Raw genomic sequence first — 27,762 nt, forward strand, 5'->3', positions numbered from 1 at the left:
TGTTTTAGCCTCCCACTCGGCTTGCTTCAGTGTCGCAGCAGGACCCAAAGCAGGCTGGTACTGAATTGAAGAGGGACACGGACGCGTTGGTCCACTGGTTGAGACCCTGGGGACGGACAGAGACATGGGTGTGACAGCGAGGCACAGATGCAGAGATAAGTGAGAGAGGTTTTATTCAGGAAAAACTAGAGTCATCTGTCTTGTCCTAGCAAATATGATACAGATGAGCCTTCACCTGCCTACAAAAATGGCAGATACGCAGGCATTATGCCAGATGGACAGCTTGCCAGTGAGCTGTACAATACAAGCCATCCAGTTAGCTGCTAGTGGTGCTGGTCTGTAGGCGTGTTAGTCAACTGCTCTGTCCAGGCAGGTGGCGGGGGGACGGGGTTGTAAATCTTGGTTTGTCCTGCTTTCTGTTGTTTTAAGACCAGTTTGATCTGACGTTTAAAATGGCACTGTCTCAGTAGACTACCTGGGGCCACTAACTGAGCCCCCCCGGTCGTATGGATTTATTAGCTATGCTATAAACATTTGTCTCAACAAGAGACGCCATGTGCTCTCCGGTGTTTACTTTCTCAACGTCGCCACCTAAGTGAGAGCTCAGGGGGGAGACATCCAGCGCTGCTGTGCATTAAGTGGTAGTGAGTTGTGTTCACATATCACAGAAGCGGGCTGTGCTTTGTTCACTGACGTAGGTGTCTGTACTCTTAAGATGTCGGTAAAACCACGAGAATCGAGTAACAATTTTCCCCCCATTCTCAGGATGAATTGTCGTACTTTTGGTAATCCCCTCACTTCTAATCTCGCACCATCAACAGACCAACATATTGATTTGTCAACACAAGCAAAACATGTGACATTCAAATTTTGATCATAGATGTCTATGATTATTTTTGTACAGTTATTTTAATCACATGTCGTGTGTTTGTTTCGCAAAGAGGGAGTAGTACCTATTTCAAGTGTTTTCCAAGAAAGGCAACCCGCCGACTACATCAAAGATCTCGGCATACATCTGCATAACCGGGACCTTATCTGCACATACTGACGCCGTCATACTGACGCCAATAAAAGTCAGAGAGCAGATGTGTTCATTGCTCCTCTTTGAGACAAATTACAGACTTGTCTTGGGAGTCACTGTTCTTTCATTTATTTCCCAACAAAGCCACAAAATTAGAGCCAAGCTGCCATATTATCTTCTCGGGGATCTCTCAGCGATTTGTTGATGACAGCTTAATTAAATATGGGGATAAAAAAAAAGGAGAGTCGAACTTGTGTTTTATCTGGGAGAGAACTGCTGTGGGCTTCAGTGCAAATTGGACATTCACTTAGACTTTAAAGTTGGTGAAACCTTTAAGCTACCACATGATGTGTGTGCTCATGTTAGCTGGCTGGTGGTCTGAGCGGTCTGTTTAGTTGAGTTCTTCTTTGGCAGTGTGGTGAAAGAGTAAACTGTAGGAGCATAAATATTAGTTTTTGTCGTCAAGGCTTTCGCCGAAGCCGTCAGCATGCTACATTTCTGTATTAAAGTCTCAGGACGGAGAGATGAGGCGGCTTTTTTTTGAGCGATAAACACCGGAGCTCTTGAATTCTCAATTCGTTGTTTGCAGTGAAATATGTAGCATTCGCCAGAATGAACCGAATCCAAATGTATCAGTTCTTTTTGCTTTTGTAGTTGTGGGTTATAGCTTCAGAAGTTGGCTCTGGATCTGTTATTCTAGCTTGTTTCATCTTCTTGTTTTTGGATCAAACATAAAGAAACAACTTCTCTCTCTTCTCTCCACAGAATCAAAGTTACTTCTGCTGAATGGCCGCCGGTTGGAGCTTAGTGCTGATCTACCGAAGAGCACTATGAGTAGATGACAACAAGCAGCCTTTAATCCAGAAAGGATTCCTCTTCTCTGTGTGCAGAGCCTGCTAACCGAGTACAAGAATCAAGTCAAGGACGCGTTCACTCCCCCTCAGCCTGCAGGAAGATGGGAGTGAGAAAGTAAAGCTCCGCGGAGTCATTCCAAGGAATTTTAAAACAAACAGTGTGCATTTGTGTATGTCTGTTTGAGAGGATCAGGCAACCATGTGGACATTAGCTGCGACTGTCCACTGTCTTCTGGCTGCTGCGCTGCTATTGGCTATCTGCCTCCAATCACTGACAGCGACTGAGGAGGATGTCACACCTCGCATCACTTTCTCTTACAGTAAGTCGAAATACTTACCTGACACCGTTTTTGTATGTTATGACTATTGTGAGCACTGCCAGAGACATGAGATTGCGGAATGGATTTAAGGTCCTCGGACATGCAGCTTTAGCTTTGGTCTTTCAGCACGATATCATGCATGTAGCCATCAAGTGCATGCTGATGCCCTTTTACAGGGTTAGCTAACGTTAGGTTGATTAGCTTGCTAGTACAGCTCAGAAACCTGCTTCCGGACCTGTAATTTCTGCTCACAAAAATTGACTTTCGCTAGCTAGAAATGAGTAGCCTGGTTTGCCGGCAGCGGTAACTTAGGGCAGCGGAGTTTAGCAATCTTGTCAATTCCACACAAAATCATGTAATTTAGGTGAACGGTGAACAAATGCAGCGAGTGGTGAAGCAACCTTTGCAGCAATGTACTCGGATACATGTCGGAGACTACAGGTGCTTGCAGGCTCAAATGTAGTACGTGTTCCAACTTGAAGAGGTCTAAACTACAAGCACCACTTCTCATAAATACATGCAATTATGTTTGTTCCCTGAAGGGCTTTTTTAATACTGGCAACTTGTGTGGCCCCTCAAAGTGTTACTTGGGTAAAGACAAAAAAAGTGCAACAATTTTGAGCCTGTGAAGTATTCTGCAGCGCATATTTGTGGTTCGTACCTTCAAAGGCACTTTGCGTTCTCTCTATTTGTTTGCTGAATGCAACAGTTTATCTCACAGATTTAAACTTAATGTCTCTCCTGGTAAATCCACCAATGGAATGGAAGACCTTTTTTGCACCTGACTTCATCATTGCATGCAGAGTAATTACTGCGCACACTGCAGCACTCCTCTAATTGTAATGACTGTGGATTAAGCTTTTATAATACAAAAACCTGGTGCTGTTTTCCTCAGCTAACAGCTTTTTGGTAATTGATTGATGCATTCTGGGAGCGTAGGACAAATGAGGGCGGAGAGAAATAAGGATGCTGTTTAGAAAATGGACTGCTGTCAAGGAAGTGTTGCTCAACACCTATTTATTTATTTGTTTTAACACCCTGTGCTGTAGCTGTTGGAAAAGGACAGTTTACAATTTGATTCTTAAAACGGGCTCCCTGGCTCCTACAGTGTATTTTTCATCCTGTCCTCATCTTTGTTTTGCAACATTGCTCACACAGGCAAATATGCCGATCCAGCAGCAACCAAAGAACAGGCTTGTGTGAATGCAGGGGTGCGTTGCCTCCTGTAAACACTACCTGTCAAAAATTGAAGTTCCCTACCTCTGAAAACAACAATCTAATGCTTATTTTCTTCACTCGTCAGCGACGCGTCATGCGGTAATCCACATGCACCATCTCAAAATTGGCATCGCTCATACCGAAGAACAACTTGAGCCATTTAACTTTTTCTCAAAGAACTAAATGGATTAAATTGGCCCACGGCTGGTTCCCAGAAAAGTGTTTCGCAAACCACTGATGTTCCTTCCCCCCACTCGTTTTTTTCCTTTGCTCCACTCAGCGTTCATAATCTAAATTTCATGTATTTTGACGGCAGCAGTTAGTTGTTGAGATTTTCTCAACTGGAGAGCATAAGTAGTAGTGTGAGACAACATGCTCTTCAGCTGATAATGGGGCGTAGAAAATCTCATTTAAACGTCACTGACACCGATTGTGTCCTATTCATCGAGCGACTACAGCTTTGCATGAACAGGGTCTGCAGCATCACATCATAAACTAGCCTCAATTCAACCCGCGCCATTGATGCAAAACATGTAAAGCAGGTCACTGTTTTAAACCTCCGTTCTGGTTTGTATCGCCTGTAAGAAAAGGGAGACTGTGTTCTCTCGAGAGGACCCTTCCCTCAACGTGGCCTTTTTCCTGGAATGGCGTCCCTGTTTCTTTTAGTCTTCCTTCCCTCTCCTCTCGCTCCTTCCCTCTCTCCTAATGAGCAGGCTAGTCTCTCATGTGTAGTGAGTAGAGGTTTTTGTGGTCGCTGCAGTGGGAGAGCCTTGTCTGTTTTTCATTACGGGCTCTTGTGCAGAGAGAGAGAGCACAAAGGATCATGAGACTTGAAGCAGCATGCATCGCTGTTGGTTATCAGAAACATCTCAGGCAGGATGTTACTGTCTTTCTCCAGATATGCGCTGAGGAGATGATTTATTTTTCCTCTTTTCTATTTCTTTGGCTTTGAAGATGACGGAGAAATTCAAGTGCTGTCCTTAATAAGAACGGTTTACATTAAATGAGCTGTTTTGGGCATTTTGGCAACCTTGTTGATGTTTTTTTAAAGGTCTGGTTTCCAGTGCATGAACTGTATTGTATGTCACTCTTCTTCTGATTCAGCAGTGGACCTTATCTTATTTATTCAGAATGACTTTGTCCACCAATCTGGTGTTTGTTTCTTTGAAAAGATTGGGGATAGATGCAGCCACATCTTTTTTGAATATCCTGTACATGCTGCATGCCCTTTTTTTCTTTTTCTTCCTTTTCCCATGAAAGTGAAATTTAGAACTATGTGTCGTTATTCAGTAATAATCATTGTCACATCTGTCTTTTATCAGGTCAATTTGACACAGTGACAGGTTTCCTGGAAGCGAGAATACATTTTATACGACAAATCTCACATCAACCAGATTTTAAACCCACTGCTTCACAAGTACATCCAGAGACCCTGTCAGCTACTATTGTGTATACAAGGTTTGTTGGAAATTAACTGAATGTATAACAAAATAAATATTCAGATCAGAAGGGAAGGTTTTCAGTTTTGATACTTTCACACATGCTGCTGGGGAAGAAGCAAATCAAAATGCCCCTTTTTAAGCGGAGCTACAGAGCATGCTGTGTGTGCTGTGTGTACTCTGTGTCCGTTCCTGTTTACGTTTGGTTCATGCTCAGCGAATATTGTGCGCTTTCTCTCATGCATGCTAATCCAGTGACCTTGGCAGTGTGTGGATCGCAGTGTAGAAACGGAAGAGGGGCGGGAGAGAGGGGGGTCGAGCCAAATGTTCGTGACATGCTCCGATGCCCACCTCAAACCCGGCACGGACACGCCCCTGATCCTGAAAGAAAAGCGGTCTGAGGCTTCCAGCAGAGGTGGCACTCACAAGTGCCTGCATATAATACCATAACAGCCTCTATAAGTCAGCATGATTACAGCACATCAGCTCGGTCTGCTTCAGACGCTTTAATGGCTTCATCACTTGCACGCTCCAGGGAATGTACAGAAAAGTTCCGTCTTTGCAGATTTCAACCGGGAACATTTGATTTGAAGACAATGGCAAGCAGCGAGGAATAACCGCGCAGCTGTTAATTAAGATGGACAGAGAGGAATGCGAGGTTAAGAGAGTCATTAGGTACTTTTTGGGGGATTGCTGGGATGCAGTGTGGATTTGTCCAAAACTAAAATGTGTTTGCCTCCTCGCTATTAACATCTTGCAGCAGCTATTTGCTCAGTTTTACAGTAACTGTGACACAAAGAACCCCACCTTTTATTTATTTTTAAATATTAGACTGAATTTAACATTTCATTGCATAATGAAGCATGGATGATTTATATGGTTTCTGTGCCGCTAGCTGTAAATCAAGTCACGCAACATAACATTTTATGATGTGATACACAAACCAATGTTTTCTGTCACACTTCAGTGTCCACATTGCTGTCAAATATATTTGTCACTTTTTGTTTCTATAAAATACAGCATACGGGAGCTTTGATGCCATTTCTATTCGTCACTTTATTTCTCTTTGGAGAGCTATCCGAAAAGCTCTGTGTAAATGCATCCAAGAGGCTTTTAAAAGAGATTGAAAACAATTGTTCAAAACACCTCACGAGGTCAAAAAGGTGTAAATGCGGCCCTCTGTCCGAGACGTTGATTCTCTTTGTATTGCAGAAGTAGTAATGCTGGAGTAAGTAGGATTACCTGCCGGCTAATAACCATGTTTTGATAAAGTTATTCATGTAATTTTGATGATAAGTGAGTACAATGTTTTGGTAATTAGTAAAATGAAATGAAAAATGAAATACAATCTTTTTATGCACTTAGAAATATATCAGTACCACTCACCATCGTTGGCTGAAAACAACGCACTACATTGGAGTCGAGGCAGAACTTAAATGGTTAAAAGAAGTCGTCTCATGTATCTTTCATTAAAAGTCAGAACTTTCCTGATTTAGTTCCAGGATGTTAATGCGCTCCACATGTGTCTTATTCCTACTTGTGGGTGTAATGGAGAGAGTGAGGTGTGGGGCCCTGAGAGGCCCCGAGTGGCTGACTGTTTGTTGCATCGACTGAGCTGGAGGATTCAGTCAGTGTCTGGTTTTACAAAAATCCTATCCGTCTGATTTTTGAGTGCAGGTGTAGCACTGACACCTGTTTTTTAATTTATCAAACTTTGTCAGGGCAGAATAACCATTGCGAGGTGAATGCAGAAGGCGTGGAGGTCCTCAACTCACCAGGCTGCTGATAGCAGCATGACTACATTAAATAGATGTGACAGTGAGGTGTGTGTGTGTGTGTGTGTGTGTCTGTCTGTGTGAAAAAGAAAAAACATTAGCATGTAGCGTAAAAGCAATATGCTTGACCACTTCTCGTTCTACTATACATTGTGGTGGATGAGTAGAGAGTAGCAGACTCTGTGCACCCCCCCCCCCCCCCCCCCACACACACACACACAGGATAGAGGGTTGTGTCTGCGTGCTGTGGTCGCACTTAAAGGCCTTCAACACATGCCAGTCCAAAGTGAGTGCACTTAGTAAACTGCACACGGCTCCACTGGTGCCCTAAAAATCGACAAGTGTGCAAGTTAGAAAATGGCAGAAGAGATTATCGGAGTGTACTTTGATGGGATTCCAGCTGTAGCAAAAACCATCTGTAAGCATGTGCAAGCCAGCTGGATTTGGATTTGGCCATGTCTTTTCCTCTTCAAGTCCACTTGGCTGAGCCATAGACATAATGTCATTCATCAAGGCATTGGTGGGCCTGTGTTTTTTGTTTGTGTCTGAGGCCATGAGTACCAAAATAAAGAACACTTGTAAGTAGAGGAAGGCAGTTTGGGATGTGGATTGTCAGATACCTCAATTAAAGATTTTCTTCAAGAGGAAACGCTCCTCGAGCAGCTACTTTATTAGAAAGAGCAGCTAGAGTTCAAAAGAATGCAGAGAAATTACAGCTGCATTTCTGACGAACGATCATGTCGGTGCTGCCCTCGGTAACAAACGCATGACTGCTTCACAATGAAAGTCCCTTTGTGTAGAAATGTTGAGTTTGCATTAGCAGTACCTTAATACAGCTGTGATGGAGCCGTGTTGCAAACAGAAATACTGGCTTACACTCGTGCATAATTTCCTGTGGATCTCTCGTTTGCGTGAATGCAATCTGAATTCCTCTCATGCGAGAATGACAGGCCCCGCCACTAACGATGAAAGCTACTAATTAAGCCGTTTAACTGTCAACCGCTGGAGGGAAGGGAGGCTCAGGAGAACCAGAACCAGGACTGACTGCGGTTGGCTGTTGCGGCAATAAAATAAGATGTTTTCTAAAGGGACACAGAAATTCTACCGCTTTCGTCCGCAGGGACTGTGGAAATTGACACAAATTGAAGTTCCTTTTAGTAACTTTAAATAGTTAAAAGGTTTTTTTTTATAAGCTTAAATAAGAATAACGGGTCCCCCTTAAAGGTCAGCCATCACATAAGTGCGCCTGGGCCAGAGTTGTCGCAAACGTTGGGGCTAACCTCGTACACTTATCAGCAGCTTGCAGGTGGCTGGATAACGGGACGTGGGTAGGCGTGGTTCTTGAGTTGTAGCATTCATCCATCGACAAATAAGCTGTGCACACTTTGCACTGATTAAAATTCTAAATTAACGTCCCTACAACTACTTTAGCAAATTACAGAATGGAAGTACATTGATTCGCTGATGCTTTGAGAAATGCTGACTATAAATGAAATGAATCGATTCTAAATGAAAACTCATTAACACACACGTTGGCAAATTTATCTTCGCTTTTAGAAGCCCAAAGAAATTCTTCTCTTCGTCTTAAAATCTGAGTCTGTGTGCATCATATTCCTGTGACAGCTCCTGTCTTTAGAGAGAGGGTAGGAGGAGGATGGAGAGAGAGCGGTTGAAGAGGCATCCCACACATGACAAGCACAGGCACGTCTATTTTGAATTGTATGTGTGAGGAAATTATACCAACTATCTGTCTCCCTCTCTCCGTTTGAATAACTCACTCAGATAACACACAGTGTCTCGCCTAGCTCACATCCAGGATTTTGTAAGCTTTCAGCCGCGATAGACCACTGCGCTCCATCGCTCCGCTGCTTTGAGTGTTGGGCGGGTGCTTGCCAATCTAGAGTGACACCTAAGATCCAACAATTACAGAGCAGAGCATCATGTCTGTGTCAGCCCCTTGGTCTTTGCTTTTAGAGTTATGCAGCGTATTTGCACTCGCGCTGTATTTCCTTCAGAGGCTAAAGCGGACATTTCCCAGTGCTTCTTGGATTCTACAGTGTATACACACGCAAGTGTTCGACGTTGCGAACAAATACGCGGTCATGTCATGGTTTTCTGTTTTTGCCCTGATTCCGAGCCTGCACATGTAACCATGTGGCACCCTTTTTTGCTGCATAATCCTCACACACAGCACACACTGCACTTACACACTGTCGGGCTCTGGGTATTATCTGCAAGGTGCAGCTGTCTCTCAGTATGATGTATACCCTCTCGCGCACACATGCACAGCGTGTACAGTCCACACAAAATTGCAGCAAAGCCACACCATCATTCCCAGTGATTACAAACAACACGACACATCTGCGGGCCTTATTGCACCGGCCTTACTGTGGGTGTCACACTCAAACTGATTCAGGGCTGTCGGCTTTTATTTACAGCCTAGTACAGTGTGATTTTTCACAAGTCTTTGTCTGTATCAGCTTTTTACTCGCTGTACCTTAATCTGAAAGTTTACCTTTTTATAAATACACAAGAATCCACTCGCGTAACACCAGTGACTTCTTTGTTGACAGTTCAATAAACACTGGGTAATATATAAAGGAAATATGTGAAGTTTGCTCCAACCCAGTTTTCCTTCTCATCTTAGGCTGGCCTGTTTCCTCTTAACTGTGCAGACAAACAGTGTTTCTCCGCTGACTTGGCTGGCATACCACAGCAGCTCTTGGTTGCCAGTAGTCACAGACGATGAAATAACCATCACTTTGCCCAAATATCACGAGGTTCAGTGGCGCGATCACCTTGAAGCGACTCCTGTCGGCTTCGGTCAGGAGCTCCAGCGCCGCCCGCTATCAAGTCCATTGTCGAATCCTGTCAAACAGAGAGCCTTGAAGCTGTGCGCTCTTGTGTAGCTTCAGCTTGCAGAGGGCAGCGATGGATAGTATATTTTTTTGGGGATAAATATGTGTTGGGCATGTAAGATGAGCAGAGCTCGTGTGAGATTAACATCAGCTGTGCTACACTCTCTTCTCCTTTTGGGTTTTTTTTTCTGCCCGGCTGTAAAGCAAACCCCTCTGTCCCCGTTGCCCCCTTGTCTTGTGACTTGGCTCACACTGCTTTTAGCAAATCTGGGGCATGTTTACAGTCGGCGCTTTTAGGAGTGTCTTGGCAGGCGTCTGAGCAGCCAATCAATCGCCCCACCCTCCGAGTACTATTAAACCGCAGAAACAATGGTTTGGCCCTGCTCTGTTTTCCCTGAAATATGATGCCTGCCAAAGTGCTGGCGTGTCATTTTATTTCTCAGTGACACTGTGTCTGCAAGCTGGCACCCTCTGATGATATCTTAGTTACCTCAATGGTGAGTAAGCACACTCTGAACACTCAGCTGTGATGTGAATGAAGGGATTCAGAGGAAATCTTAATTGATGTCACTGTGCTATTTTGGAGGTCTCTCAACGCTGACTGAGTTATCCAGAATGTTTGGAACATTAATTATTTTTGATGATTCATAAGCATTTTCCCTCAAGAGCACTCACTATTATTTCTACACACATACAGCCGCTTATTTGTCTCAAAGTATGAGAAAATAAATGTACAGTAAAAGTGACGCCAGCAGCCGCATAAAGCTTCCTGTATATAAATAAAGACTGAAAAATGGCAAGCCTTGCTCCCTCCAAAGGTAACACAATTCCGGTACCAACACCTTTAAAGCTCCCAAATTAAGATGTTATATCTGGTATAATGTAAAAAATAACTATTTGTGGTTTTAGGCGGCCTATGTGCTCGTCTATTTGTTGCATCTTATACAAAATGACCGTGTGTCTCCCAGCAGATGAGTACCCATTTGAGCCATTGCATTATCAGTAAAGCAGCTCACGTTAACACGAGCATCTGTATGCAGGGAATAGAACATACTGTACATATGGAAGAAGATGTTTGACTTTCCCTTCATGTGTCTCTGTTTTAATTCAAGAAGTTTGTAGCTGTTCATCGTGTGTTCACACATTTAGTCGGTTTCTCTCTGAAGTCCTCCGTGCTGCGATTTGTTCCCGTCATCTTTACCTCCACTGAAAAAAAACCATCACAATGAATGAATACAATGAATTCACTGCCAACGTTGAATTCCAACCAATTACTTGCTAAGGACGTATTACGTGCCGGTGGAGAAAGGACATTCGCTTCTTAAACGTCAGTATGTCATGCAGACCCTGATCGGTTCTCAAACAATGCATCTTTTGAATTGTGCCGCTGCGCTCCAGTTTGGACCATTGGTCAATTTCTTTTGCAGCTTGTAGGCATTCATAACCGCAGAGAAATGAGGCAAATATACAGTGGTTTGACTTCAAAGAACCTGTGCTACTAACTAATTCAGCATGTTAAAAAAACGGCAATAAAGCAGCCATATTGATGGAAGGTGTGATGTGATGAACATTAGCAGAGGTTTTAGGGCCTTGCTTTGGTGACAGCCGGCTGATTAAACAGGCGGCTGAATGGACCTGGTGCCTGGCTGTGAAATGGCCTGCAGATGCCCGGCATTCTGCTGCAAGCATGTCAAAACACACAACTGATCTGCTGCATCGGAAAGCGTAAAAAAAAATATATATCCCAAAGAACAGACTGCTGTCGATGAAAAAACAGAGCGAGAGAGACGGAAAGCTTTGAGTTCCTGTTGGAATTTGCCGCAGATTGACACGACTGACGTTTGTTACTGGCTTGACCTTCTGCTCTTGTCAGAAATCCATCTCGGAGTGCTTTGAAAATAACATTTATACTCTTGTCTGCGTGTTTCTTTATAGATCAACTCAATCCAATCTTCCTGGTTACCACAACTCTCACTCAGTACCCCCCCCCCCCATACACATACATATACACTCAGCCACTAAGTAGACCCGGACCGCTCTCTGAGTAAAAGTTCCATGAGTTTGCTCTCTTAGGCAGACAATGGAATAATGAGCCAAAGAGGATGTCACTGTGATTTATGTCAGACAGTTTTAATATGCTGAGGGAAGGCTGTTTTTGGATCCACTGAATAGCCAAAACTCAGGGGAGCCATGACAGTCAAGCTATGATATGTTCCCCTGTTGAGAGGAGAGATGGCACTCCTTTGTCTGCCATCGGCAGGGTCCACTGAGACCGAGTATATCTCTCTTTATGAGCATTTAGGACATTTTTTAACAGACTTAATTCACATTGAATCAAAAACCAGTTTCTGCTTCTCCACATTGGAACTTTGTCCTGTTCTGATTGACAAAAGGAAGTCTTTTTTTTTCAAGTTTGAATCCCCTCGCTGAAGTTTAAAGCCAGGCCGTCCTCGTCATTGACTCCAGATGTCACAACGTTTTAAACAGAAAGAGGGCTGTTGATCTGGAAAGCACCTACGATTTGATTTTGGACAAGATTTGCCGTGTGCAGCTGGTTTTCACTCCCATAAGGGGAACGCGATCATCTGCCAAAAGTGCCTTGAGTGTTGGAGGAACCATTTGTTTGTGAGCATATTGGAAAGTTCAAGTCGTGGGGTGTAAACATGTATTGCTGTTTACTGGCTCCACTTGCTTTATGCACCACCTGGAGTGTTGGAGATAAACTTGCCGCTGGTGTCTTTTTCTTATTGTCAGAAATCTCTAAATTTGAAAGCAGCTCGCTGGTTATACACGAGGGAAATGCTGTAAACAGTTTAACTGCAGCAAATAGTGGTGATGACGACTCCAGATACGAAGCAGTAATCTTATTTGGAGAAGCAAATGGAGTCCGTGACCCCCAGTGTTTTGGCTTGGGGAGCACATCAAGTGTATTTTTGATATGTTTGGACTGGGAGGCAGTCGATAAACAAGATAGTCAAAGTCTGCAAAGGGTTAGAACTATGTAAGCAATGGACGCACAAATATTTGATTGCATACATCTCGTGTCTTTGGTGACCTCAAGAAGATTGTTAGTCTCGTTGATATTTACCAAGTGATAACATCCACCGGTCCAGCTCCACATGGACTCCAACTCGGCTATTGTTTCTCTAAGGATCACAATACTTGAAGGTCTTGAAATAAACCATGATCATGGCTTCGTGGACCCTTTGCTGGATATATATATTTGTTCGTTTGAGCAAGTTATGGCACAGCAGGTCAAACTGAAAGTTGACCAATTGTCAGAGCCAAACCTTCTTATACCAAACCTCTTGAAACTTTCACAGTGGCATGAATTAAAAAAACAAAATAAAACTGCTGCTGATGCCTCTGTAGTAGATGATCCTGACTTGTTCGTGGTGCCAGGATAGTTGTCTTAAAGGGATCAACGTGTCCATTGAATCTCTACTTCATCACTGTAACTACTTGAGGCTGCAGGGAAGGCAGCGACGTGGGAAAAAGTGACTAATTTGACTCGTGGCCCACTGCTAAAGAGATCCACTTGAGGGTTGGCGAGCAGCAGAATGAAGGCGTTTTAGATTGGCATTGAGTGGAAGAAGTTTTTATTTTTTATTTTTAGTTTTTTTTACATTGCTGCCAGTGCAGTGCAGAGCAAAGGGAGAGCCGGCCAGCACAGGGCCGTGTGGACGTGGCTCACTGGCGTTCTCGTGGAGCTACAGTAGCTGCTGCTGCTGTGCGAGAGGGATAAACAGAGGACAGGAGTGACAACATGCTCAGTGAGAGCTTCCCCCTTTTGTACCATAAATTGATTTGACGGAGGCTCACCACTGTGCTGTGTGTCGGATGTAATGGGATGTCCGTCCCCTATGTTCACGTTTCCTGTTATATTTGTGGCTTTCTGCGAGGCCTTGACGGAGACTCACAGATTTCCTTGGAGCACTGGAAGTAGTAAAACATGAGTTCAGATGTTGTTACCTTGCAGATCGTATATTTGTGTTTGGCCAACACAGTTGGAGTGGGAGTTATTTTGTGTTTATGTTGTGCTCGGTTGTGGTTTTGGGGTTTAATGATGCGTGTTTAATAACGCAAAGCTACCCCCTGAACAAGTTTTTTTCTAGATTCAACATCAGCTCAAGTTATTTCTCCATTAATATATTTAACTTGTGGCCTAATTATTGTTTTTCCTGCCGTTTCCCAGATGCGAAGGAGAGGTCGGCCAAGAGATTCTCAGTGGACGGCGTCTTCAATTACACCTCCTTGCTGCTCAGCCAGGAGGACGACATGCTGTACGTCGGAGCCAGGGAGGCGCTGTTTGCCCTCAGCCTCTCGGACATCAGCAAGACCAAGCTCCAGAAGAACGTGAGTGTGTGGATTATCGGAGGAAATATTGCAGCGAAGAAGTGGGCTGGCAGATCATTTACCCTCACTTCTGTTCATTTTAAGACTCATTAGGTAATCGTTTTATCTGAGTGAATAATGTAGTTTGTAAACACGAAATAATCAGAAATAAATACCCACCTGTCCTGTTTGTTTCCATACCACACACCAGTTCTTTGTATACATTTTTATATTAGGAGAATCAGCATGGTTCCCTGAATTTGGCATGACTTATTCAGGGTTTCTATTTCATCTTCAGCTGACGTGGGGCACTCCCGCCGGAAAACGGGAGGAATGCAGCTTCAAAGGCAAGAACCTGGAGGTGAGAGGCACTTTTATACGGCTCCAGCAAAAATGCCAAATCCAGAAAATGCCTCAGGAAGATACTTGTGTAATGACAATATTGAGAGCGTGGGTTTTCTTCCACAGGGTGTTTTGCAGTCTTCTCTGAATCGTTTCACTCGTGTCGTGAGAAGATGAAATGAGCATTGCGTGCTGTATTGACGAAACCTTTCCAGCAGTTACAAATGCATTCTTCAAGTGTGCACACTCACCGGGGAATTGTTCTTTTCTGTGCACTGCTTCTTTCTGTCTGTCTGTCACCTTGTTGTCATGCCAGCTGTTTTATCCCTAGGCGACAACCCGTGGTAATCTTTACACTGCAGTGTACAACGCTGGTCTGTGTATTACAGAAAGCCCAGCGGGCAACTGCTGTGTGACGCTTGGAGGTTTTCCCAACTGCGTTTGAGAACAATTTTTCATTTCATTTTTTTCAAACTACTTCTATCCAGTTTCACAGTTTTTGAAGTTTTTGTGTCTTTTTTCTTCTTTTTGCTCCGACAGATTTACTTCTGATTGCGAGCTCCAGTTTTCCAGGCACATATTTGAAGGAGCTCTTCAGAAAAACACTTCCAGTTGTAAGAATATCTTGTGGACTCATGGACCTCACACTCTCTCCATTTGTTCCCCATCCAGACTGATTGCTTCAATTACATCAAAATCCTCCTGCGGCTGAACAGTACTCATCTCTATGTGTGTGGCACCTATGCCTTCAGTCCTTTTTGCGCCTACATAGTAAGTAATGACCTCTCAGTCCCGTTGTTTACTTCCAAGAGTGATTCGATTTGTATTTCTCTCCACTCACTAGAGCAGCTTTGGACTTTGATTTTTTCTGTGTGTGTGTGTTCTGGAGGAATCAAGCTCTTTTATCCACCATGGCCGTATTGGATCTGCTGTTACCCAAACGTAACCAAATGCTGCTCAGGCACTTTAGCCAGACAAGTCAACAGGGGGTACACAAGCTGTGTGGTTTACAGCAAGAGGGAAGCAGGAGATCTGTGTATCTAGCAGTGGAGTACATCTGGAGTGATGGTAACCAGCAGCAGGATGACATTGATTTCAGCGGTAGGGGGGGGGGGGGGGGAGGGGGATCAAGCTTGGCGACAGCTCGGCTCTTAAAGCGGGGCATTAAACTCTCCCCCTTGACGTCAGAGTGAAAGAACAACACGGGATTTCTCAGACTGTATATCACTTTGCAGGACTTTAGGCCCTGAACTGGGATTCCAAGCAACTCTGAGCCCGGTTTGTCTGGGTGAACACTCGTCATGTTGACTGAGACCAGAACTCTGTGTGTGTGTGTGTGTGTGTGTGTCACCCAGAGGCGCCAGACGCTCCCTGAGGTGCATAATATTAACATTAATAAACGTTTTATTTTTTATAGCTCTTCTCAAAACAGTCTCAGAGGGTTTAATGACAGAGGAACGGGACACTAAAGCCAAGAAGATACACCAAACAATCAGATGACAGACGTTAATTGAAACAAGCCCTGAGAATGACTCGTAATGAAGAAGCTTGGGAAGATTTCTCCTGCAACGGAGGCACTCGACACTGTCCTGTTTGATTTGATTGAACAGAACGAGTTATTGCTGTTGCTGCAAATTGTCCACATAGATTTTTGTCCTCATCTATATTCACGGAATACTCAAGTTCCCATATGTACAGTATATTGAGTGCTTTATTGCTCAATGTAACCCCTATTGTTTCAAATATAGACGGGTCAGTTTTGTTTTAAGATCAGTTGAAAGGATAGATTTGCATCTTTTGAATGGCTTCACCCTTTTGATCCTACACTTTACATTTGAAACGATTGGGCGATCAGTCAAACAAAATAATTAACGACAATTCTGATAAACGATTAATCGTTTAAATCAAGCATCGAGTAAAAATGACACGCATTTGGTGTTTCCAGCTCTTCACGTGTGACATTTTGCTGCTTTTCTCTATTCTATGCCGTCGTAAATTGTGTTCGGGTTTTGGACTGCTGGTCGGACGAAACAAGTATTTTAAAGATGTCACCCACGCTTTCCTTTGACCCTCCCAGCCTGATAATTGCCAACATGTTTCAATGTCCCTGCCTGCTCTTTGTAAACGCAGACTCTCTGTTTAACAGCCCAACCCTGAGATTACGCGAGTGATGTCATTTTATTTTCTCCGACTTTCCAAACAATACATAACACAACTGTTGTCAGAGGCTGAATAATGACCCACGTACTTACCGGAGATCTCCGTGGCATATACACTTGAACAAACAATAGTTTTTGTACATGAACCAGCCTCAGGTACCTAGAATTACTGAAAGTATGTTATACAATCTCAGTTTTCGTCATCAGTGAAGTCTTATCGTGAATCAAGTTTTCCTTCCTGTGTAAACCATTTAACTGCCTGAAGCCAGATCTTATGAAAATACCTTGTACTAGGATCCTATCTTTTTTTAAATTCTCAATAAATCCAATGAAAAAAACAACAGTACTTAAGTCAGTCCCTTTCAGCTTGTCTCACTCAGCACACAGTCTCTATGTTCCCAATCATGACGTACATTTTGTCATGAGTTTTTTTTTGTTTTTTTGTAAAGGTTTACAAAAAAATCACAAAACAGCAGGTCGCTGTAGTTTTTTAAAGCAAATAGTACTTACCAGCAGTAAAGATTGCATTTCAGAGACTATTTTGAGCAAGGGATTAATTCACATTAGCGAGCATTTAAGGCAACAGGACGGTGCATGCAGAGTTGACTCATAATAAACTGTAGCTGTGTTCATCAGTAGTAAACAGTGACGATAGGGGATGTGATTTTAAACAGCAGCTCTATGGCACAGAGGAATAAAATCAACTTTTCCTTCAATGTCTGTTCAACACGCCTAGTCGTTTTAGGAGTATTTCATGATGAGTCAGCATTAGATCTGCTGTAAGTTTTCATTTTCTCGCAATGAAAAAGTTCCGTTGCCTATGACGTACAGTATCCTGACAGACAGAGCTGCTGTGTGTTCAAAGTGACCAAACGCCCATGAAGTCAGTGCACCGTCTGTATTGTAATGAAGAAGTGGTGAGAACGAGGTCGCTGAGCTCACTTTTTTTAATGTAAGTAGAATTTAATTGGACCGGGCCTGAGGGACATTTGCTTTTCGTGTCTTGTCTCCAGAACACGTCAACATTCACACTGGAGAGAGATGAAGTGGGCGAGGTCGTGATGGAAGACGGGCGCAGTCGCTGCCCCTTTAATCCAGACTATAAATCCACTGCCATCATCGTTGGTATGTAGTAAAACACGTTTTCCCCTCCTCTATGTCACTGCAACCATTTGGCATGCAACGGTATTATGAGCTGTTTATGAAGCTACTTTGATTCAGTAAGGAGTCACGCTGTGCCTGCTAATGTTGTTTGTCTGCACCCGTCCTTCTGATATATAGCCGGACACCAACAGACGATGTTTGTGTTCAATTTCTTTAACAAGCAATTCGGGAATAATTGAGCTGGATATGAAAAAAAAAGAAGTTTTTTGTCTAATCCCTTCACTCAGTCTGCTCTGTTGATCTCATTTCACTCCAAACTATAACTTCATCTGTTATGAAAGCTCCCTGTACACCATTTATTTGTACTCTATGTTTAATTAATAGAAAACCAAGTTATTAATTGTAAATCTTGCAATTTTTTCCTTTGTTTTCTTCCAGATGGGGAATTGTACACCGGTACTGTCAGCAACTTCCAAGGGAATGAGCCAGTCATTTACAAGAGTTTGGGTCAGGGAACTGCTCTGAAGACAGAGAACTCTTTAAAATGGCTGCAAGGTAAGCTCCATCAGATGGTAGACTGTTTTATTTTTTCCCCCCCTCTACTCATCTTCCATTATGTACCAAACGGAGCAGATTAGCTCCGAAAAGTAGGGCTCATTAGCGAGGCACAGTCGCTAATGCAGCAGACCGAGAGCAAAGACAAGCCCTCTTAGATTGCGGGAGTGCGGTCCTATCAGTGCACTTCAAAACAGCCAAAGTGAACTCTGTCTGACAAAAGTAATGCAAAAAAATGCTTTCCATTGCGCAGATGATAAAGGTGTCTCTCCAACCACCATGTTTTCTTTTGTGTTTTTCTATTTTTTTCTGAAACAGATCCGGTCTTTGTCGGGTCAGCTTACATCGAGGAGAGTCAGCCAATAGGAAACCCTGTGGGAGACGACGACAAGATTTACTTCTTCTTTAGCGAGGCGGGAAAAGAATTTGACTTCTTTGACAACACCATTGTGTCGAGGATTGCTCGCGTGTGTAAGGTAAGACACCTGCGGTTGGGTTGAGGTCATTATACAAGATGGCCATGCAGAAATAAGAGGCACGGCGGCACCTCAGGCTTCCTCTCCTTAATCCTGATACAATTGCCTTAAAAGAAGGCGGGACGCTCCCGTGTCAAAGCACGTTTGGTCACATTTACCTGCACGTCATGTTTGTGTAGATGCAATGGAAACATGTCACTGGCGCGGTAAAGCTTTTTTCTATTTGACTGTGCAAACATGTTTTCAACAGATTTGGTTTCCCCTTGCCTGAATCATCTGCTCCTACTCACCACGCCCCCCCTCCCATCCCTTTTTCTCTACAATGTCATCGCTCCCCCTCTCCCTCACAATGTCAGCTGCACTCGGCCATCCCTCCAGCTCTTTGCCTTTCTCCACCAGCGCCTTGAGCTTTGCAGGCATTATTAGTATTCAAGTGTTGCGTCGCAGCAATATGAAATGCTTTTTTCCATTCTACTATATGACCTGTATGTGTTGCAGGCAAAGCATGCAAACTGCAGAATTTACTCTCATCATTTAAACTGCTGACGTCCTCCTCCTCCTCCTCCTCCTCCTCCTCCTCCTCCTCCTCCTCCTCTTCCGAGAGATTCGTTTGGTCGATCACCCTGACTAATCAACGGCTGACTTCATCCCTGTTCACCTGTAATCAGATCAATTAAACGGCTGCCTGATATACATGCACTTAGTATCCCTCCCTGACTGATGTCTCTTGTTCATGGAGGCAGTAATGTGAGTAATGGTGGGGACAGCATGTAATCTTAAGTGACAGCTTAATGACTTAGTCCTGCTCGGCTCTGCCACTCGTTGCTGCGACACCTCTCGCAGCCGGCGGAGCACCCCCTGGGTTCTATATGTGGAAGTCATTGACAGAAAGGCCCCCAGACTGTGGCAACTTGCTGCAGATGAACTCTGCAATAGAGACAGAAGAATGGCTTTCTCTGCTCTATAAAGCGCCTTTATACCTCTGGAATGCAGCAGCCCTCGTTTTCCTGACTGACATCTTTTCAGATGCTTTTCTGTGGCAGTACAGTGGTGATGCAGGTGGTTTGTTCCCTAATTTACTGGGGAAATGCTTTCACAAATCAATGTATTGAGATGAATCCATAGGAAATTCACATATTGATCAGCAATTTTGTGCAAAAGGGGGCCAACACATGAGGGACAACAACCTCATATATTGCCCCTCTCATCGACAGATGTCTAAATTCATCTGATGCACAAAGCTGTGTACCTAGGTTCTCAAGTAGGACTCATTTTCAGTCAGAGTCATGAATTCTGGGAAAATTGTGACTTTAAAAAACAGACGTCAATGATTGTTGCCATGGAAACATCAGAGATAGCTTCGGGGTAAGGTGGCTAACGTAATGAGTCAGTTTCTATTCTTATGAAACTTGCATTATACTGACAGCATGCTCTGCCTCTCAGGCAAAATTAAGACAAATATGCCCCATCCCGGAACTACAGTTCCCATCATGCTTTTGGGGGAAGTTAACAAGCATTCAGTAAGTTACGCTGTGGGCTACAACTTGAACCCCATGTTCATAAGCTTACATTTGTTTACATTTTGTCAAATTGGTAACATTAAATGATGCCAAATCAGCTGTTTCTGTTTGCAATATGCTCCTGCATGTACACAAAACCATCACTGGATTACTTTGATAAATAAGAATGTTTATGTGTGATAGACATCATCTGAATGTGCAACTCACCCAATCTAAAAATATGCGTATTATGTCTGCGTATTTAGATTTGACGGAGTTATGACTCAAAGAAGGAGACACAAACTGCTGCAATCGGGCTCTGAGGGTTTTAAAGTACCATAATTGCCACCATGAGCTGTGTGCCGTCACCGCCGCCACTGCTGCCGCCGGTGATCTTGTTTGTGAGCGAGCCAAACTACAATAACTAACTTCCTGTTGTTTTCACCGGCACGCACCTGTCCAGCTTTCACAGTGTCTTTTCCTCATATCCCTCCCTTCGCCAAAATTAGACAATATCTGTGAGAAACCAGCCCCTCAGTGGCTGCAGGCTTACGTTCCCCCCCAACTATTACCAAATTCACCTTTTTCTCAGAGAGGTGTCTCACATCTGAACACACACCGTGTGTGACCCTTCAGAGAGCAGAAAGTGCTGAACTCAGATGAGAGTTTCGGTAACGGCGAGGTATGAAGGCCTCTCCCCGTTCGTGGTTTAGTATCTATAACACACTCGTGCAGACTGACAGAAAACATGTACTCCCTTTTCTCTCTGTGTACCAGGCCAAAGCCAAATCTGTTTGGATGTGCTTTCATTTTGATATCTGAAATATTTGTCGGCTGATCTTGCCAGACATTTTGCTACCTTTTTAAAGAAGACAAGTTTCTCGTAAATCAAAGCCTTTTTCATGCAGGTCTAACTACTGTTTAACTTGGGTTTGCCAAGTAATTCTGCTTCCAAAGTTGTTTTTTCTCCCCCTTTTTCCTATCTGTCCCCCCCTCCTTTCTTCGCCGCCCTCTTTTCTTTTGTTTATTCAGGTGTGCACACTGAGGGACTTTGGAAAGCAGGCAGATTCCGAACATCGTGTGCCACCGTTTTCTTTACTTCTTGTTCGTCTACTTCAGGTTGACAAAACGTGAGGCATCTGAACTGAAGTGCAGATAGAATGTGAGAGAGCGATGTAATGCAGCACAAAAGGAGTATATTTTTGGAGGGCAGCTTTCAAGGGGGTTGGTCGACGCTATTGAGAGTACAAGCTGCGCAGCGGAGCTCAGCAACAACGGCGATGAACAGCTGAGAGAGCAGAGAATGCGGCCTCCTCATTATGTGGACAGGCTACTACCACAGCCTCGTAATTGGCTCCCAGGCCGTGCATCTGTCCCACGAGGTTTCACCTCACCGTCGTTGAGCAACATGATTGTTTGCGTGTAACGGCACACAGAGGAGGGAACGGGGGTAGTTCTAGTTTTGCATTTCATCATCTCCTCAAGGGCGATTCACTCCTTGTGCTGTTATGTGGGAGTTGTTTTAGGTTTCAGAGGCCGTGCTGATGGGATAGTTTGGGTTCTAGGAAGGAAAAGTGTCTTGAGATTGGGCGAGACCACTTGTTTTGGTTGTGTTCTTCCTCCTCCTCCTCCTGTGCTTTCCAGCTTGCTTGCTGTGTTTTGGAGGAGTTTGTGTTTACAATCTCTTAGATAATTGCTCGTCCTTGCAAAGTTGTCTGATAACAGTTTATGTAAATATTTAGTGACGGCCTTAAAAGGAGTGAGTTCATCTTGTGTGTCCCGGTGGAGAAGCGAACCACGAATGCTAAGCTGTAGTTAATAACGAGCCGTTCTGTTTGTTTTCCATTTCACCATCTCCTCTCCTTCAAAGAGCAACATGTATTTTATGTTGAGGTATCTTTTTATGTGAACTTTTTTTGTTACCCGCATTTTATTGTGAAAAATGTCCTTTTGTATTTTAGTTTAAAGGCACCACACATATGCTGCACCAAAGGGAAGGATTTAAATATTTTGATTTGCATCACAACATCGTGGTTGGTTGTGATTAGTTGTCACAACCCTAAACAAAGCATCATAACTGTCACAGTAATGACTTTCAGGTTCCCTTACCTCAACAGCATCCTCTAAAGCAGAGAGAAGGGATTGCAGCTGCAGGTCTTTTCTTACAGCAGCTGATGTATTGTAGTGTAAAGTCCCCCTCCACTTTAAAGATGTATTTAGCTTATTGTTACTCATCTTGGATGTTAGAGCTTCACTGTGCATCATGAAATACGAGTTCGTCGACGAGACGTCGCTGCAACAGTAAGAGAAATTAAGGGCGGACTTTAAAATCTTCATAAGCCGGCTGCTGTGTTCTGGTCTACTTCCTTCACCCTGTAAATCACATGTTCTGTTCTTCTTATCAGGATGACTGAATACAACACACTTTGTTTGCAGGGTGATAAAGGCGGCGAACGGGTGCTGCAGAAGAAATGGACGACCTTCCTTAAGGCCCAGCTCCTGTGTTCCCTCCCTGATGACGGCTTCCCCTTCAACATCATCCAGGACATGTTTGTCCTGAAGCCCATGGGAGACAGCTGGGAGAGCACCGTCTTCTACGGCGTCTTCACCTCCCAGTGGTAAGAAACGAAGGGACGGGTTTGTTCTGATCGCTTGAATGGTGACATAGAGGCAACTTGGATGAATCTGATTGATGGCGCTGGTTCAGTTTGTGAGTGTGCATGTTTATGCACAAACACACGGACCCTTTAATCAACACAGCTCACACACACACACCATCTTGAGATGGTTTTTATTTAATGTCTGCACTCAAGCTTGGCAAGTTGCCTTTTTCTTACTTGGCTCCTCTGAATTCAGAGCAGCTGTAATGAGCTTAAACACTAACACAAGCTCATGCGACCCCAATGTCTAATTAATGTTTCAACAAAATAAAGGTTTTAATATGGAGATCATTCAAGCGCCCACTCAACAACTGTTCTTCAGTTTGGAGTTGCTGCTCCAGTTTCCTGAAGAAAATGACAGCTGCAGAAAGGATGTATTGAGTGAAATAATGGCAACATGCAAACAGAATTATGTACGTGTTCGCAGGTATAAAGGAGCGTCGGGCAGCTCAGCGGTGTGCGCTTTCACCATGGCACAGGTGGAAAGAGCCTTCAGCGGGCGCTACCGAGAGGTCAACCGGGAGACACAGCAGTGGTACACGTACAACCACCCTGTGCCAGAACCACGGCCCGGAGCGGTGAGTGGAGCAGGAAACCGCACAATTCAACTTATTTTGCTTCACTCTGTGCATCTGTTCATGTATTTGTCTCTAAAAAAAAACATTCGCGTTATTATTTTCTTCTGTTTTGTGATCACACGGACAAACAATGTATATTACAGTCTCCAACAAAACATTTCCACTTGTAACCCTGAACTGATTTTTTTTTCCCCCCGTGCTGTTCAACAAGTGAGCTTGATGTAAAGCAGATGTTCTCCTTTTATTTTCCAAAAGTACCGTCTTGATAATGTTCTGCTTAACTCTTCACGAGTCCCTGGAGCAAAAACAAATGCATAAAAGCTTAAAACTAGTCGTGATAACTGCTAGTTTTAACATGGTTAAAAATGTCTATACCAGCCAGGTCTGCTATTGTCTAAACTTAATTGACTTTACAAATAAAGAAAGGCAGATCAATACAATATCCTGTCTCCTTGTATGTTTGTACTTCCAGGTCTACTTGAATAAGCAGAGATTCAATTTTCATTTCTAATTCACTCCCCGCAGTGTGTGACCAACCACGCCAGGCAAATGGGTATCCAGTCGTCCTTGCACATGCCTGATAAAGTGCTCAACTTTGTCAAGGACCATTACCTGATGGATAGCGTGATCCGCAGCGCTCCCCTGCTGTTGAAACGCAGCGTGCGCTACACACAGATCACCGTGCACAAGATCCAAGGCATGGAGAGGGCCTACGACGTGCTCTTCATCGGAACAGGTACAGCTCATTACACAGCAACGGCACGTCTTTCCATCAATCTTTAAAAGGCAAAAATAATGTTGCAAAAGGATACTCTCACTTTTGTCAAACATAAAGTCGGCTTCTGTCACTTTAAAGCCCTAGATGTTGCTTTTATCCCCCACAAACTGTCCCCTGCCGTCAGTATAAGTCACTTCCACTCGTCCCCTGTGTCTTCCAGATGATGGAAAGCTCCATAAGGCCATCAATGTCAACGATAAGATGCACATCATAGAGGAGATGATTCTGTTTCCTGAGCCTCAGCCAGTGCAACACATCGAACTTGATCCTCAGAGGGTAAATCACAACTCTTCCATTTCAATACACACCCACAACCATTATTGTCGCACGGTTTTGTGTCTGTTCATATTTAATGTCCTTTTTACTGTTTTCATACTCTTTTTCAAATAGTAAAAATATGGAGGAGCTAGATTCACCGGAGAACAGAAATGTTCTTTCCAGCGGGGCCGTTCTGTTGAGTTTTCCTTTAAGTTATGGCTCCGTCTGGAAGACTGTTTCTGATCCCCTCTGGCATTTTCCCCAGAGCTGAATTTCATTACCTGTCCCTCTTTATTACATCATGGCCTCTCCCCGGGCCAAAGCAGCCAAACTGCAATCTAAGATTATGTAATTCTAATAAAGGTCCAAGATACTTTTTCTGTGAATATTCTCAGCTCCAAATAGGGATATGAAAGACGGACAAAACCAACATGATGTCTATCTCATATAGGGGGAGATGGCCTAAATATAGCCTGCACTGTTGGGAACACAGGGGTGTGCTGTACGTCACTCACATTCATGATAAACATGCATTTCTGGATAAACGTTATTCTACACAATGATGCATACTGTCTGAAAGGTGATGCAAAAGAATGAATATAAATGGAGACAACGCTGTGTAGCAACCACTTTTTGTTGTAGCCATGTGTTTATGACCACAATCAAATTACTTGGCTCATGGCATCAAGTAAAAGAACAGCTGGCCAGAGTTTTAACTTTGTTTAGGTTGTATTCCTCTGTTTTGTCTTAAGTAATTGTCTCGGCATGGTTTCCCTTTTCTGAAGCAGAAATAAGTAACCAAAAGCAGAAGTTCCGTTTGGCACTTTAACCTTTTTGATGAGAACTTTGTATCGCGCACACTCACACATATTTATTTTTTCTCTTCTGCAGGGTCTGTTGTTTGTGTCGTCCAACTCTGGGCTGGTGGAGGTTCCTGTGGCCAACTGCTCCAACTACCTGAGCTGTGGAGAGTGTGTGTTGTCCAGAGACCCATACTGCGCCTGGACCGGACGTCTGTGTCGGGACGTCAGGATGGCTCCGCCTGACAGGTGAGAGATCACACAGCCACCAAATCTCGAGCCTATTCCCAATCATTCACTTTTCCTTTGTTCATCTGCCTTCGCTCACAGGCTGTATTTGTTCATTTAGCCACCTTGATAGATTAGTTGTTGTTGTTTTTTTTACATTCCTTAATAGTCTTAGATAAATGTGTTTTGTTGTGTTCGATGTAGGGTTCTAACGGTCCCTGGGTATACCGCCGTATTAAAATTGTTATCGTACTCTCGTACCATTACAACCGTAGTTGGATGTAAACATGCACCCGAAACAAACTCACAAAAAAGCATGCAAAGCTCCTCATCGCCTGCTTGAACAGAAGCTTTTAAAAGAGGATTGTCCTCTTAGTCATAGTGTGATGAAGCTATACTCATAGGTGTTACAATGACAGACCTCGGGAGAGTCAAACGAGTGCATGCATCCAAGGTTCCTCTCATTCCAGCTGCTTTCCCTCACCCTGTTGTTTTCTTTGGTACGCTTTGTCTCAGTCACTGGCAGCAGGATGTGGAGGAGGCCGATACATCAGCCATTTGTAACAGGACGTTTCCCAGCACCAGATCTGCCAGACCAGCGGCTTCTCGTGAGTGTGTTCTCTTTGTATAGCGGCCTGTAATTAAAGTGGTGTCACCTGACCGACACAACAGCAGCCTGCACATCGAGCAGTCAGTGAAGAATCAATCAATGTTGTTGCAGATTTATGTGGCGGCGGTTAAAAGCGAGCAGTTCTGTATGTAAGAATTCATGTAAATTATAGTTTGATTTCAAAATTGTATTATATGCAGTGATGTCGTTACTGTTTCACTCTTTTAAAGGACTTGCTTTTTTTGGCAGATGTGAGAGTCTTACTCCATATGCAATTAGTCAAATATTTCTTAAACTGAGTCTTTGCAGCAACATTGTTTTGTTTTTTGTTTTTATACGTAGGTGTCTCCCAATGCAAGCGCATTACAATCCCAGTCAACACATTCAGAGTGCTGCCTTGTAAACTGCGGTCCAACCTAGCGCAGAGAAGGTGGCGTTACAGTGACAACGCCAGCCAGTTCCTCTACGCTACACCAGAGGGAAACCTGGTAGTGGTGGCACAAGTCGACAGGACGGAGACCTACGAGTGCTGGTCGGAAGAGGAGGGTTTCCGCCAGCTGTTAGCCAACTACTGTGTGAAGGCGGAGCCACGCCAGGAAAGCACCACTCTGATTGGTCACTCGCGCACACCGCACATTGAGCAGGAGGAGAGCATCATCCTGCCCGGCGAGTCTCGTTCTGAGCAGCTCCACACCAAGACGTACTGGAACGAACTGATTGTGGTGTGCGCCCTGCTGGCGTTCTCCCTGGTGGTGTTCTCCTTGTTCGTCATCTACAGGAACCGAGATCACATGAAGTCCATGCTGAAGCAGGGCGAGTGCCCCAACATGCAGCAGAAGAAGCCCAGGATTGTGGGAAAGCCCGCTGAGAGCTTGCCCCTAAACGGTAACACCATCCCCGTATCCACTTCTGATCACAAGGGCTACCAAACGCTAAACGACAACTACATCTGCAGCACGCCCACCCACGAGTCCTCGCCGGACAACAGCAAGAGCTTCTCCGAGTCCTCCGACAGGCGGCCGCTTAACGTGAAGGAGAGCCACGTGGAATACTCCCCGACCTGCCCTCGGCCCAGAGTGAGGCTAGGCTCGGAGATCAAAGACTCTATTGTTTGAGAGCACAGTATTCGCTAAAAAGATGCCACCCTGTATCTCCATGAAGGATACAGGCCAGCGAGCAAAGGAGAGGAGACCCTGACATCCCTCTACATCGCAGCACATCTTTTGTTTTCGTCATCTTTTGTTCTGTGATTAGTGCCGAGGCCATTTACATCGTTTAATCATTCCCACTCCGAAGCCAGAGGGTTGGTCTGGTTTGCTGCATAGGGCAGGAAGAGGAAGCAGCGCAACACTTCGGTTTCAAACCGGGATCAAAAACCATGGCAGCAGCTCAGAATAGTCATAACAGCCTTCGTTTAAGTCATCCTCATGGCCACTAATGTGTGTGTGAGCGTAGGGCTGGGCAACATGAGGAAGAGGGAAAAAACCCCACAATGAACAGACTTCTTCCTTTATCAATATTCATCACAGTATCTCTTTAGGGATGCAAGATCCAACGTTAAAATAACCAGTTGGTCGATCACATGATAAAATAAAAACAATAAATTATGAATATTGATAGTTTTCCCAGTCCCGTTTGAGCCTGTGTAACCTTCCACATGCTCTGCAGGAGATGGATGCCACTTCAGTTGTTTTTTTATACGCACCAGAACCAAGCCAGAGTTGCATGGTGACCTATAGAGTTCAGGTTCATGAAAATCGAATACATGCATTGCATATTCATGACGATCCACACATTATGGAGGCAAGTCAGAATCACGTTTGTTCCCTTTTGCTGAATAAATGTCATGACCGTATGAGGATAAAGCTGCCGAAAGATGAGACGGAGGAATGAGA

At 44.0% G+C, this 27,762-nt stretch overlaps 1 protein-coding gene across 1 annotated transcript; it reads left to right on the forward strand.

The window, feature by feature from the left end:
- Nucleotides 1-1,791: 1,791 nt before the first annotated feature.
- LOC306788995 (semaphorin-4B-like) lies at nucleotides 1,792-26,982 on the forward strand (the record flags this gene model as incomplete). The annotated part of the gene is made up of 14 exons (XM_079284742.1): nucleotides 1,792-2,195; nucleotides 13,681-13,841; nucleotides 14,119-14,181; nucleotides 14,835-14,933; nucleotides 17,335-17,446; nucleotides 17,864-17,980; nucleotides 18,299-18,456; nucleotides 22,392-22,573; nucleotides 23,043-23,193; nucleotides 23,719-23,929; nucleotides 24,132-24,247; nucleotides 25,121-25,278; nucleotides 25,774-25,865; nucleotides 26,210-26,982. The coding sequence occupies exons 1-14, from the start codon at nucleotides 2,075-2,077 to the stop codon at nucleotides 26,980-26,982; spliced, it is 2,514 nt and encodes an 837-aa protein (XP_079140868.1). The 5' UTR covers nucleotides 1,792-2,074.
- Between the last annotated feature and the right edge of the window lie 780 nt (nucleotides 26,983-27,762).

Source organism: Melanostigma gelatinosum, assembly GCF_949748355.1.
Source record: "Melanostigma gelatinosum genome assembly, chromosome: 2".
Lineage (NCBI taxonomy): Eukaryota > Metazoa > Chordata > Actinopteri > Perciformes > Zoarcidae > Melanostigma > Melanostigma gelatinosum.